Here is a 13,676-nt window from a genome sequence, read left to right on the forward strand (position 1 = left end):
TGGTATTTTATTTTTCCCAGGATCAGGTTTAGTTTCCGCTCAGTGATGAGATTTGGTTCCGGAATAACCATGCATATATCAGCTCACAGCACAGTGCCCCATCTGTGGCACCTGTGGGCTCTGCAGCTCTCCCATGACACACGGATACTCACACCAGGAGCTGTGCCCAGCTGGCAGAACACAGCAGGGTTCATCCTCCAGCAGTGCCTTCAGCAAAGTCAAAGGGGACCAAGGTTATATCCAGGGTAATTAATAGCCTGCATGTTTGTTTTGCAAACAGCCTTTTCAGACAGTCAGGCCCATCTTAAACAGGTGAGAAAAGGCACAAGTCTGATTAAATATAAAATCATCAAATCATTTGCAAATCGCCTTTATCTTCTTCCTAAGGCTCTGCAAAGCATTGTCACTATGGTGCTTGGCCTTCACCTGCATGTCTGAGCTTGGAGCACTTTCTGAGGAATGCAATTCTGGTTTCTTTGTGGCCTGACACAGGCTGCACCCACAGCAAGGTGGGAAATGGGAATGCTACCTGCATGGGAGCAGGAGGGTGTCATGGGAGTGGGGGAAAGATCACAGGAATGAGGAGATGGTCACGGAGATGGGGAGATGATGAGAGGAGTGGGGAGATTATCACAGGGATGGGAGATGGGCATGGGAGAGGGGAGGTGGCTGTGGGAAAGGGGAGATGGGCATGGGAATGGGGAGATGGCGGGCATGGGGCAGTGATCAGAGGAATGGGATGACTGTGGGATGATCACAGGACTGAGGATATGGCTGTGGGAATGGGGAGACAATCAGGGAGCACAGTGACACTCACAGAAATGAAGCTGTGCTGGGGAGATGGCTGTGAGAACGGGGTGATGCTGATGGGAACGGATCATGGCCATGCTGGATGCACTCTGCTTCCTGGGAAGCTGTGCTCTTCCAGCCCCTGCTGCCATTCCATGGTTCCACAGGACTGGCATTTCAGTCCCTGTGGGAGCCATTTGGTGGTACCCAAGCCCTTCCAGCCCTTCCCTCTGTTTGACTCCCGTGCTCTATTTTCAGGGCTCACAACCTGCTGTTGTGCCAGGGGGGTTTGACTGCTCCCACGTCTGCTCATCCTTGCCCCCAGGGAACTCAAAGCAGAGATTGATTTTCCCATCCCCTCTCTCCAGCCCAGGGTTTGGCACAGAAGCCAAATCTTTCCCAGGTCGATGACCACTGATAGCTGAGTATTGGCTTGCTAATTAAACGGGTAGGGTTCAGTCAGTCATTAAATGGGATTGAATTAAATTGAATTAGATCATGGCTGGGGGCTACATCCCAGGGTGAGCCCGGCTGTCAGGGCTCCCTGCACAGTGTACCCAACTGGCACACGTGGGCTGAGATTTGCTGCGATAGGGGTGTGATGGAGGATTGCACCTGGCAAGAGCATCCTCAGGAGCAACCTGAATGCACTGCACTCATCAGTGGGCTTCAGGGGAGGGCTTCTCAGCTGGCCTCAGCCAGCAGCAGGATGCTGGTGTTGGAGAGCCCCAGCTGTCCTGCTCTGAAGCCGAAGATAAAACAGGAGCAGAGGAGGATTATAAAGACCAGCTGTGTTGTACAGACCAGATCTGTGAGTGTGGTATGATAAAACACTGTGATAATGGAAAGAGACCTCCTTTTCCCCTTTTATCTCATCCCTTGCACAATGGTGAACTGGATGATGACAGATATTCTTCATGCCCGAAGGACCAAGAAGTGATGCATCAGCACAAACAGAAAAGACTACGCAGCAAAAGAGGCATAACTCACAGGAATGGGATCCCACTGAACATGGGAGATGCGGGCGGCCGGGATGTGCTCCTCTGGCCCTGATCTGCACTGTTCCATGCTGGTGGCACTGGGATGTGCCTGAACTGGGGATACCTGGAGCCACCATCCCAGCTGGGTTGTTCCCAAGCACAGCTCCAGTCCTGTGGGATGGCAGAGTCAGTACTGAGCCTGGAAGCACCGAGGACTACGAGCACCTCCCAGCCAGAATTTGGGTCTCCTCGTGGACACCTGGACGCTGGCCCAAGGGCCAGGATTATTTATGTGAAGACCAGAGAAAGGTCAGCGTGCCAGGATGCTCACGTGAGCAGGCAGCAGCACGGCTATAAAAAGCCCCGTGATCACTTTCCAACTGGTGATTCAACAACAAATGCAAAAGTAATATTGAAGCCGCCTGCTGTGCCAACTGCTGGCTGTCGGCAGCAATAAAAATGCCGTAAATCAGCTCCAATTAAAGGCTGTATGGAGCCGGGCAGGAGGCTCTGGCTGAAGCTGGGAAACTCCCCGGCACGCCGAGATCACCGCGGCAAACCTGCACGCCATTACTTGCCGCATGCAATGGGTGATGGATGGTGCTGCAAGGCTGTGGCTTGCTTTGGGTTTTATAGAGTTGGGAGAGTTGGAAGAGCTGGTGTCTGAGCACAAGGTGAGATTTGGGAATGCTTTTCCTTCTGGAGCTGGGATGTACAATGATGAGTTCAGTTCCCAGTGCGGGTCCTGTCCTGCTCTGCCCTGACTGTGTCCAGTGGTCCCCTGAAGCTGAAAACAGCCTGGCCAAGTGTCCCTGCAGCTCTCAGCATCTCACTCTCTCACCGTGAGCCCTGTACCTGTGTCCCAGCTTTGCTTCTCCGCTCATGGACACAGCCAAGGCTTTGGATGCTGAGGGTGTAGGAGGGCATTGGATATGGGAACTTTTGAATGTGACGCGTCTCAGAACAATCGCTGGGTTTGCCCAGCTATGAATGGGACATTCACTTCAGATCAGAAAATGCTGTGGCAGCGTGGGGAGAGGGGAGAGCAGGACAGGGAGAGGACCACCAAGCAATAAATAGGATCTACTACTGGGACAGCCAAGGTGGCTGCTGTGCACGTAGGAACAAATCAGCCGTGCTCACAGAGATGGAGCATGAGGAGGACGCTGCCAATGAACCCTACATTTGAAAGAGGGAAATCTTCCACGTTGGGCGAGGAAGATGTGACGAGCTCATCCTGCTGGCATCCAGGCACATAAATCACAGTTGTGCTGGGCGGAGGCTGGTTCTGGGTGAGGCAGAGCCCCACGAGGCAGCGTGCCCTGTACAGGTGCATACACGGGAAAATGCCACTGTTTTCTTCACTGTTTTTGAAGTCTGCAACACCACAGCTAGGCTGGGATAGGTGGTCTTCTGAGATCCGTTCCATCTTGAAGTACCCTATGATCCTATGATGCCTCAGAAATGTTTCTTTCTGCCTTTTCATCTAATGGCTGAATCCTTTCCTCTTAAAAACAGCGCAGCAAATGGGAAGCACCGCTGCAATACGAGCAGGAGGAGGATCTTGTTGGGGAGCTGCCTGCTCCCAGCCAGCCAGCAGTGGCCAGCAGCTCCCAGCCCTGTGGCGCAGTGCTCCGGGGCCAATCTCAGACATGGTGAGCTGTGCGGGAGGAGGAAAGATCTGGCGGACACGTTCCTGCTTCCCGGGGAAAGGGAGGCTCAGGTTTCGGGTTTTTTAACAGGTTTGTGAACAAGCCCTCCTTTTCCTCGAGGGAAGAGAAATGCATGCCAAACCCAGTGCGGAGGGTGGAAGGCGAGGTGGTGAAAATCCTGTTCTACCTTCCCAACCTCTGCTCCTTGCCAACGGGACGGATGGAAGAAAGGGGAAGGAAGAGAGGAAGCGAGGAGCAGGTAAGCACAGGTCCCCACCCGGGTCTCGCTCCCAGCATGATTGCAACAGGTTGATACGAGCCAATCTCATCCCACATCCTTCACGTCACCTGTTCTCGTCTGAAGGCGCCAGTTGTGCAGAACATCCCATGTGTTGCACAAGCCGTCACACGTGGCCTCCTGCTTGCCGGAGGCTCGCTGGGACAGAGCAGCCGTCCTTCACTCCGCTGCTTGGGCCTCGCCTCGGTTGCTGCAGAGGTGGCTATTTTTGCTGATCTGACATCAGGTTCGCAGCAGCCTGTCCGACAAACCATTGTGCAATCCCCTTTGTGAGTAAGAAGCAGACTTTCCATTCCTGATTTAGCTAAGTTTTTAAACTCTCCCAGGCCTAAAATATATGGTGGGTGAGACAATGAAGCTCATATTTGGTGCTGATCCATGCTGAGAGAACACCTCCTGTTTCGAAACGTTTCCTATTGACATATGCGATTAAAAAAACAGCATGGCCCTAGAGGACAGCACGCCTGGAGAAATAAGTGTAACCTCATCTTACTGTAATTTGTTACATCCTGGAAGGCTTTGAATCTCAAGCATGAAGCACAAGGCTTGAATTTTCAATTCCTTTCAAGCTCCTGCCGTGTACATGTTTACTACAAAGTCGTTCTATTGTAGAATAACTTTTATTTTGTTCCTACAAACGCACTGGTCTGGGTTTTGAACCTATGTAACAAAGCTGCCAGATTTTACGCCAGCATTTCTGCCTTTTCCTCACGCCTTCTTTCTGAAGGTGTCAAAACACATCAAGCACGATGTGATCTCACCACTGAGATGGCCGAGGTGAGAACGAAACCTCCTTATTGCGTGGAGACTGAAGGGACAGAAAGAAACTGCATCTGCCCGGAGTTACAGCAAGCCAGGATTCAAATGAGAAACCAAATTCACATGGATTTTATTCCCACGTCCCTTGTCGCCACCAAGCACAGATCACATCCACGCATACACAAATCCTGCATTTAAATGTTTAATTTTGGCTCGGTATTGTTCAGTACTTGAAGTTACCAAGGACAGTTTGACCCAGAAAGGTGCTGAGCTGTCCTGCTTAGCAGGGCTGGGGGTCCCTGAGGGAGCCTGGAGCCAGGCTGCGAGCCCTGGAGATGCACCCAAACGCTGCCGCAGCCAGAAAGCAGGGCAAGGAAGGGGACACAGGGCCCTGCAGGGAGCAGCCATCAGAGGGCACAGGATGAGGGCTGTTGGCTTCCTGGTGGAAGCTGGGAGGGATGTGACACCCAACACGCAGCTGCTGCATGTTGGCCACCAGGTTTCTCCTTGCAGAAGTTTGCTCTCCCACCTGCACGGTCTGGTATTAAATGTGGAACCCCTGTGGCAGGGGTTGGAGATTCGTGGTCCTTGAGGTCCCTTCCAACCCAAGCCGTTCAGAGCTGCGGCTGGGCCCTGAGCTGGGGGGCAAACAGCCCACGGAGGCTGCGAGGTCCCTCCCAGCTCAAACCATTCTGGGGTTGAGAGATGGAAAATGCTTTCTACCTGCCCTTTCCAGACTTGTGGAGAAGACAACAGCGTCTCTGTGTGTTAAAGACACGCGGCGGGTGTGGGGGGTGCCTCCAAACACCGGTCTGCATATCAATAATGGTGTGATAAGAACAAGAACTCCGTGCTACGTCCCTGACACACACTACGACACATCTGTGGGATCCCCAAAGGTTTTCCACAGAAATCACTTTCTGAAAGACAAGTCATCACGCAGCATGCCATAGGGCAGAGTTTTCTCCACGATGCTTCTATTTTTTTTTCCTTTTAAAAGACGCCACATGCCTAAAAATGGAAGTTCTGTGAGCGCAGCAGCAGGACGCGTGTGCGCTGCGTGCTTCCACCCATCACCGCCGCTCTGTGGGAGCCGAGCGAGGAAGGCATGGGAGCCCGCAGAGCCGTGACCCCAAACCCGGCACGGAGCCACAGCGCTGTGCCGCCTCGGGAGCACCGGGCTCTGCCGGGAGAGCCCTGGGCTGCCGCACCGGGTCAACGCCCTCATTTCTCTGTGAGACAGGAGGGATCCCCGCACCTCCAGCGCTGCCGTCCGCGGGGTCGCCGCCCGCCGGGCCCGGGCCCTCCTGAGGGGGAGGCGCGCGCCCGCCCCGCGCTGCGGCACCGCGCGCACCGCCCGCTGCAGCGCCGTGAGCGCGCCGCGCCCCCCGCCGGGCGTGCTGCAGCGCGGGGCGAGGCCCGCCGCGACGGGCGTGGCGAGCGCCCAGTGAGAGGAGAGTTTGGAGCCGAGCGGCCAATGAGAGCCGCGGGGCGGGGCGGGGCGAAGAGGCGGGGTTTGGAGGGTAGCGTGCGGAGGTTGCTATGGCCGTGGCCGCGGAGCGGCCGCATGGCGGGCCAATGGGCGACCGAGCGGCGGCGGACGGACATGCGAGGGAACCAATGGGCGCGCGGTGTGCAGCCGCGGCGGGGGCGGGGCTCGCGGCGGCGGCGAGAGGGGGGCGGAGGGCTCGGTGTGGCGCTAAAGGCGCGCGGCGGGCGGGGGGCGGAGCGGCGCGGTGCTGAGAGCCGGCGGGCGGCGCGAGCTGCGGGGCGCGGCGGTGAGCGGCGCTGCACAGGTGGGGCGGAGGGCCCGGCCGGGGCATCTCCCGCTCCCGGGGGGCGGCCGAGGGAAGGGGGGCCGGCGGCCGGGTTCGGGGCGGCGGGGGCGGCGCCGAGGCGCGGGTCCGGCACACAAAGACCCCTTGTGCCGCGCGGGCCGCCCGCGCCGCGCCGAGGGGAGGTGGCCATTTTCTGCCGCTCCGCCGCCGCGCGGGGCCGGGCCGGGCAACGCCGCCCTTTGTGCTGCGGAGGGGTCCCGGAGCGGCCCGGCCCCGCGCCCTTTTGTTCGAGGCCGGAGCGCTTCTCTCGGTTCCTTCGGGTTTTTTGGTTTTATTTTATCGTTTTTCTCTCCTGCCGTCGGCAGCGCCGGATCCCTGCGTGGGAACCGCTCTCATTTGGGTATTCCATGTAAATGCCGTCGTTCGCGGCGCGGGGCGAAGCGGGGCGGCCTTTGTTGTGCGCCGCGGGGATGGGAGCGGCGCTGCGGGGCGGTGGGCGCTGCGCTGCGCTTCTTTCGGCCCCGCGCGTCCCCGAGGCCCGGCGCTGCGGCTCCCGTCGGCTCCCGTCCTCCTCTGGCTGCTCGCTGCTTTTTCCTGGCTGAAAGCTGCGGTTATTCCGCACCGGGTCCTGTCGGCGTTTTCCCTTCTCTTTTCTGGAATGCTTTAAATGTTGAGTCATCGCCTCTAGGTTTGAATTAGACGGTCTGTAGCGAGCGCTCTGCTCCCGCACCGCGGGTTCCGTGCCTTGCGTTGAGCTTAGCCGACCTCACGATCCTCCTCGCCTTGCGCGGACCACAAGCGTTGTGCTTCGTGCGCCTTGGGCGCGTTGCGGAGCTGCCGTGCCGTGCTGCGGTGGCGAATGCGGTTTGCAAAACCTTCCCTGCTTTCACGGCTCGCGGTGTGCTCTGGTAGTATTCCGCATCTGTAGCGAGAGAGGGAACGGTCAGGCAGATCTGTGCGAGGTGTCTGCCTTGACCTTGATGCTCTTTGGGCAGCTGCAGATAGGACTGCAGAGTCCACGAGCCCTGGATGTAGCGGTGTTGCTGAGTGAGGGTGCCGTGCCCTCCCTCCTAAATAGATGCACTTAGATAAAACGGGCGTGCAGAAGCTCCCATCAGCAGTTTTTCATTCACCTTCATCTGTGAAGCTGCTGGAAAATCCAACATCAGTACTGAACTCGCTGCCTTGTGCCTCGAGGTAAACTCGAGAGGCAGGCATTCCTTATTCTTAATGTGGTCACGTCATTTGTTCACAGTCGGCAACAGAAGCGGGCTGTGAAAGTGCAAAGTCTTGGAGCTTTAGGATGACGATGAGCTTGAAGGCTTGTTGGAGCTTCTGAAGTCCTTGTTTGTAGTTGAAAGTCAACTCTTTGTTAAAGTAAACGGCCTGGTGTCACTCATTCTGCTCTTTACTGTAGTTAGCTGTGTGTTGAATGTTATTTATGTATCATGTTTGCTATTCAGTAGAAGTTGTGCTTCCTGGTAAGCTTACGTTAGAATCACCTCTCTTTTTTTTAACCACCAAATAAATATAGGTGCATGTTGTTCTTATGGTTCCTGCCATTGCTGCAGTGTCTCTCTGGTGTACAACTGGACTTGGTTTGCGCTCTTTTTCTGTAGCGGGTCTGGGATGATATGTGAAAGATCACTGACTTCTGGACAGTGATTTAATTATTCAGAGGGCCACTGCTGAGAGGGGCTCCCAGTTGTATGGCAGTTTCATGCTATGGAAAGCCTTCACACTATGCCATCACCCGTGGGAAGATGCAGACGTTGGTGGCAGACCATTTAATTGGTGTCACGGCTCCGTTCGTGGGTAAGAGTGCAACGTGTAATGTGCTTCTTGCTTCTCTCCTTTGCAATGCACAGGGTAACTGATAGAGGACACCTTCCCTTCCCACAATGGCACAGAGATCTGGGCAGGAAGATCCCGAGAGATACCTCTTTGTGGACAGGGCTGTCATCTACAACCCTGCCACCCAGGCTGATTGGACTGCCAAGAAGTTGGTGTGGATTCCTTCAGAGCGCCATGGCTTTGAGGCAGCCAGCATCAAGGAGGAAAAGGGGGACGAAGTGTTGGTTGAACTGGCAGAGAACGGAAAGAAAGCGTTAGTCAATAAAGATGACATTCAGAAGATGAATCCCCCCAAGTTCTCGAAGGTGGAAGACATGGCAGAATTAACCTGTTTAAATGAAGCCTCTGTACTGCATAATTTAAAGGACCGGTATTACTCTGGGCTCATCTATGTAAGTACTAATTACTGGGTTCATTACGGTTGCTCGTTCAGCTGAAGTTTATCTGATTGCCATTCCTTTGCTTATTTGAAATGGAGGAAATGGGTCTTGGCTTTGGTTTTGATAACGTAAATGCTTTGTGTCCTTTGCATTTAGATTAGCCCTGTGTCTTTTTCCATGCTGCGTGCAGGTTAGGAGCTCTGTTGTCATAAAACGAATAATAAAAATTTCTCCTATGGAAATAATTCTGCAAGCATCTTTCAAAAATAGAATGCTAAATGGCAGCTCTGGGTGCTTAGCTCATGTGGCTCATTAGAGCACTTGCCTCAGACATGCTTAACTGATACAGTGAATGGTATCAAATGGCTTGTTTGAACTGAGAGATTACAAAACCTAACTTTGCTGAATAACTGCTCTTTAATTGCTCGTATGAATAAACAAGTATCTTGTTTTAACTTGTTGTCTATTAAAAATGGTAATAAGAGGTGAATTAAAAGCTGGGAAGTGCTAGGAATGCAGAATGTCTAATGTCAACTCAGTGGGCCAGGAAGGAATGTGTTCAAGTGCTTAAAATCAATAAGATAAAGCTTTCTTTTTTCAGCGGCTTCGAAGCACTAATTGAAAGATGTGGTTTATTGCCATCTTTCTTTCGAGTCAGGAGTCACAAAGGCACTGGGGCATTTCCTCCTTGAACAGCACTGAGTGCTGTCTGTGGCATGCAGCTCAGAGGAGCTCCTTGTCTCTTGGGCTGACTGCACAGTGGCTCGTAGCTTTTGGTGATACTTGGGCTCGACGAGCAGCCCTTCTATCTCAAGTGACTGGAACATCTGCTTAAACACTTGGCTCACTTTAATAAATGCTTGTTCTAAAGCTTAAATCCATTTTTATGTAGTCCTGCTAGTTAGTTGGCTCATTTCTCCTGTCTGCCTAGGCATCAGAGGACGCTTGGTAATGCTTGGATTTAATAGATCTCCTCGTACTTCTGTGTTCGCTTCTGTGTGGGTTTTTGCTTTTTGCCATTCCGAGGCCTTCCACCAAGAGACTGAGCTCAGCAAAACATGCTTCTGGAATGCTTCCTCTAAGCTTAAAAGTAAACTAAATGGATAATTAGTAAGGACTGGATTGAGAATTAAAAGTAAACAAGTTGATAAGTCAAATATTCTATGTGTGTATCAGTCATAATACTAGTTACGGAAGTCATTACCTCCTCTCTACCAGTATTCCTTTATAATGAGAGCTGAAAGGTGTAGACCTTACACTGGTGCTTGGATATTTAAGGGCTCCATACATCAGATGTAACCACAGATCTTTCTGGAGGCTGGTGCTGAGAACCTCTCACTCTTCATACAGGCAAATGTGCTGCTGTGTTACTTTGGATGAATGACAAACCGAAAAGCCCTCTGTCTTGCTCTTGTCATACACGGGAGTTTGTGGTAGTTTACAGGTTGCTCACTTATTTCTGACCCTCTCCTGCTTCTCCAAATGGTGCTTTCTGTTTTCATGCTCGAGCTGTGGAGGCGCAGGCTCTGCAACTTGGTTCCTTGGCACTGAGGGACTGCTGTCACATAGGAGGATTACTGCATCCGTATGTTAGTGGTGACCTCCCCGCCCCCGAGCTGGAAGTTGGTTGGGATCAAGAAGCTAATGGATTTGTTGGCCTTAACTGGAGGTCTGAGCCACAGCGACATTGCTGGAGGATGCTGCTTTTACCAAGAATAGTGTGTGTCTGTGCACCCGGAGTAATTGCTTATTTGAAGTTAAAACTCTGCTCACTTTGTGGAGGGGGGGGAGCCACAATTGGAGGCTGAACATTGGCAGAGAACAGGCTACAAGAATTTCAACAGCAGCTTGAGCTGGTGGGATTTTTAGTGCAGTTCTGCTCTCTCTCAAGGATCCCCGTTTCCTCAGCCTTGCACCTGCACTGCTGCTGCTGCTGACTGCACACTCAGGAGCCGTTGCTATTGCCTGGTAACCTGCTGATGTGCATCTGGCATGAAAAGCCAGAGTTAAGAGCTGATGAAGTGAATTATAGGAAACTGACCTTGGCAGGAATTGGATTGAGGCATGTCTGGATTCCCAGGTGCTTTGATAATAACCAAGCTGATGTTCATTTTAGTGCTGACCTTGAACAGCTGAGATAGCAACGATGAATCTGATGTGCTTTCTATTAATTGCTAACCAGTAGCATACAGAGTTGCCTTTCTAGGAAGTAGGTGAGACTGTCCACTGGAGTAGAGTCCTTTCAGTCCCTGGAAAGGAAACAAGCTGTTAAATCTGACTGACAAGTCTAGTAATCTATCATTTACCTCTGCAGAATGAAACTAGTGGAGGAGCAGGGAGAGGTGACTACATCCAGCAGGTGCTGAGTTGCACGAGCTGAGCATTGAGAAGAGTTCCACGCAGTGTTTAAGGAGGGATGGTGGGCAGTTCTGCAACCTGTAGCATCTCTGGTATCTGTCCAGTGGCATGATCTTGAGTGCTGTATCACTGTGCGGGTGGTGAGCATGAGTGGAGAACTGAACACTGGTGGTGTGTGAGAGTGTGTTGTCTGTTCTTGGTCCTGCCTTTATTGCTGCTCTCTTCATGGTGACGCAGAAGACAAAAAGTAGCAGGGTTTGCATGGGATCTGCTGGGAAGAGTGGTTGGAGTGTGAACTGTGGTGAGCCCAGCCATGTGGAGGAGACAAAATGATTTCATTTCCTCCTCCATCTTGAACATCACCTGTTCTGCTTCTTGCCATAAGGCTTATTTTCAGTGTAGCTGAAGAACATTAAGGTATCTTTCCTGGAGAAAATGTATTATTTTTGCAGTTTATTCTGAAGCATACTATATTCACAGCAGAAATGGGGCAAACCTGTCATCATGGCTTCTTGTACATGGACTTTTCTCCTTGACCCACTGACAGTTAAGCATGATCCCACACAGCCTCGAGTTCCACAGATGATCTGTGCTCATGCTGATTTTTATGGTGAAAATCCAAACCTTATGCTTCCCTAGGTATGTGCACATTCCTTCTGGTAGGGATATGTCATGTGGATCTCTGATACTCTAGACTGCATACTCTGCTCTGGAATGGCCAGCCTTAACCCTAGCCTCAGTCTGTAATTAGTAGCCTCTTTCCTTGCTGTAGATCAAGAACTGGAGGCAGTTGGTTGTGAGTGTAGCCAGGGGGATCCGCAAGAGCTGAGAGGTTGTTGGGAAGGTTTGGATCAATAGGACTTTGCTCAGACTGGTTGTGTGCCAGTTCTTCGTGTCCTTGTGCCTGATGAACTGCTTTCTCAGTGCCTTCTGGGGATGCTGCTGTAAGGGAGGAGTTTGCCTTTGGGCATGAGCTTTGGGTTTTTAGCTTGAGTGAGGGGACATCTTGATGTTTGCAGTAGTGTTCTATATGCAGGTCTTGCGAAGAGTTCTGGCTACCAGCTGTGGATCAGCGTTTCTGTGTAAGTCACATCAGGTAGACGTGATTTCAGAGGGCAGGCTGAGGGGGATCTTTAAATCAAATGGCAGAATAGAGGCATCCACTGGGAAGAATCACTTGTAAGGGTCTATCAGCTCTGCACGCTGCAGAGTTCTGCAGACCTTTGTGGCCAACTGCAGGCTGTTTGCCTCATTACTTCATGAGGTTCTGGGTTCCCTCTGAGCCAGCTTCTGACCTCCCCACCGTCCAGCATGGTGTTTGAATGTAGGAATTCACTCTTTGCCTACTGACCCGCAGTGCTGTGAGCTGGGGAGCCGGGAGCTGTGCCACTCGTGACTCAGACAGCTGTGGTGTCAGTTTGCTGCTTCAGAGCAGGGGCTGAAGCTGTGGCTTTGGCTGTCAGAGCTGTAGCTGTCACCTTCCGTTGTGTCCCCTGGACACAGGAGATATTTGAAATGGATGTCCTGGTGGGGAGCGATGGGGCTGCCAGGGGAGATCACCAAGAAGGCAGAATTTAGTCTGGAAGCAAAATGCAGGGGGAAGAGATGCTGCACGTGATCATATGGAGGGGAAAATACAGAGCTGCTTTGATGGGGAGCTGCAGATAATGCTCCAGAGGAGTTTCTGGTGTAGGAGGAAGCATTTTCTCCATCTTCATTTGTGTGCTTCATTCTCAACAAAGCATTAAAGATCACAATTCAGAAAGATTATATATAGGCTATACATAGTCATGTCAGCTGTGTTCAAAATGAGGTTTCTGCAGAACTTACTATCCAATTTGACTCATGGCTGATGTGAAGAAGAGAACTGTTGGCATATATATGTATTTTTGTTTCTTTTTTTACCATTTTCTTCTGTCTGCACTTTGAAAAAAGGGAGCTTCAGCAGGTGACTGATCATCACACTGCTGAGAGTCCTTCCATTTCAGAGCAAGATCTTATTTTTTCTTGAGCTCCGAATTGAATTTTGTGGTATGCTACACCACTTCAAGGACTGCAGAACAGAGCTCAGGACTGTTCCTGGTCACTTGAGGTGTTTCAGTGCTTTGGTAGGCAGCAGTCTGGATTCGGTTCTTGTAATATCTTGAATATTTAAGTCGCTCTGAAGTGTTTTAGTAAATAGAAATGCAACTGACTGCGGAGGTCAGGAGTGTAAATACCTCCGTTCTGCTGGATGGAAGGTAAGATGTCTGCAGTACTGCAGCTTGGGCAGGAATTGGGAAGAACAAGCTGATGGCTGTGCTGCTGAGGTAGGACTGGATGGAACTTCCCAGCAATATGAAGCTCTGCTTTTGTCTCTTAGTTCCTTGGTGGAAAATAGAAGGGAAAAAGAGAGCTTCATGCCCAACTCACTAACACATATTTTGTTAAAGCAAAAAGATTCTAAGTAAATGAACTTGAATGGTGTGGATCCTGCATGAGTTTGACACACCTGTCTGCTTTTCCAGGAGAGAAGAGAGCTGAGTGTCACATCTGAGATGCAGGGCTTATTTGACTGATGCGTGTGGACAAATAGCTGAGAAGTTCCTAGAAAGCTGTGTGTGTCTGCTCGAGGGCTCTGTGGAAGTCCTGGTGTTTGAATAACTGAGGGGAGACACTGCAGGCCCTGAAGTATCTGCCTTGTGCAAAGGCTGCCATTCCTGTGCCTACCAGGATGGAATGAAGGAGCTGCCTGTTTGAACTGTGGGTGGTGTTGATCTGTCGCTAAGGCTGACCATCAGTATCTTGTAGGGTTTATAAAAACCATATTCAAAATCCGTTGCCCCCAT

General features: G+C 51.8%; 1 protein-coding gene across 5 annotated transcripts in view; it reads left to right on the top strand.

The window, feature by feature from the left end:
• Positions 1-8,157: 8,157 nt before the first annotated feature.
• The window catches only part of MYH10 (myosin heavy chain 10), a gene marked incomplete at both ends in the record, with an annotated part of 89,581 nt that continues 84,062 nt past the window's right edge, over positions 8,158-13,676 (top strand). For all 5 annotated transcript variants that reach the window (XM_079544116.1, XM_079544115.1, XM_079544117.1 and 2 more), the window contains one exon: positions 8,158-8,502. In XM_079544116.1, coding sequence (XP_079400242.1) covers positions 8,158-8,502 — 345 coding nt within the window. The remainder of the gene's footprint in view (positions 8,503-13,676) is intronic.

Source organism: Tetrao urogallus (genome assembly GCF_951394365.1).
Source record: "Tetrao urogallus genome assembly, chromosome: 18".
NCBI lineage: Eukaryota > Metazoa > Chordata > Aves > Galliformes > Phasianidae > Tetrao > Tetrao urogallus.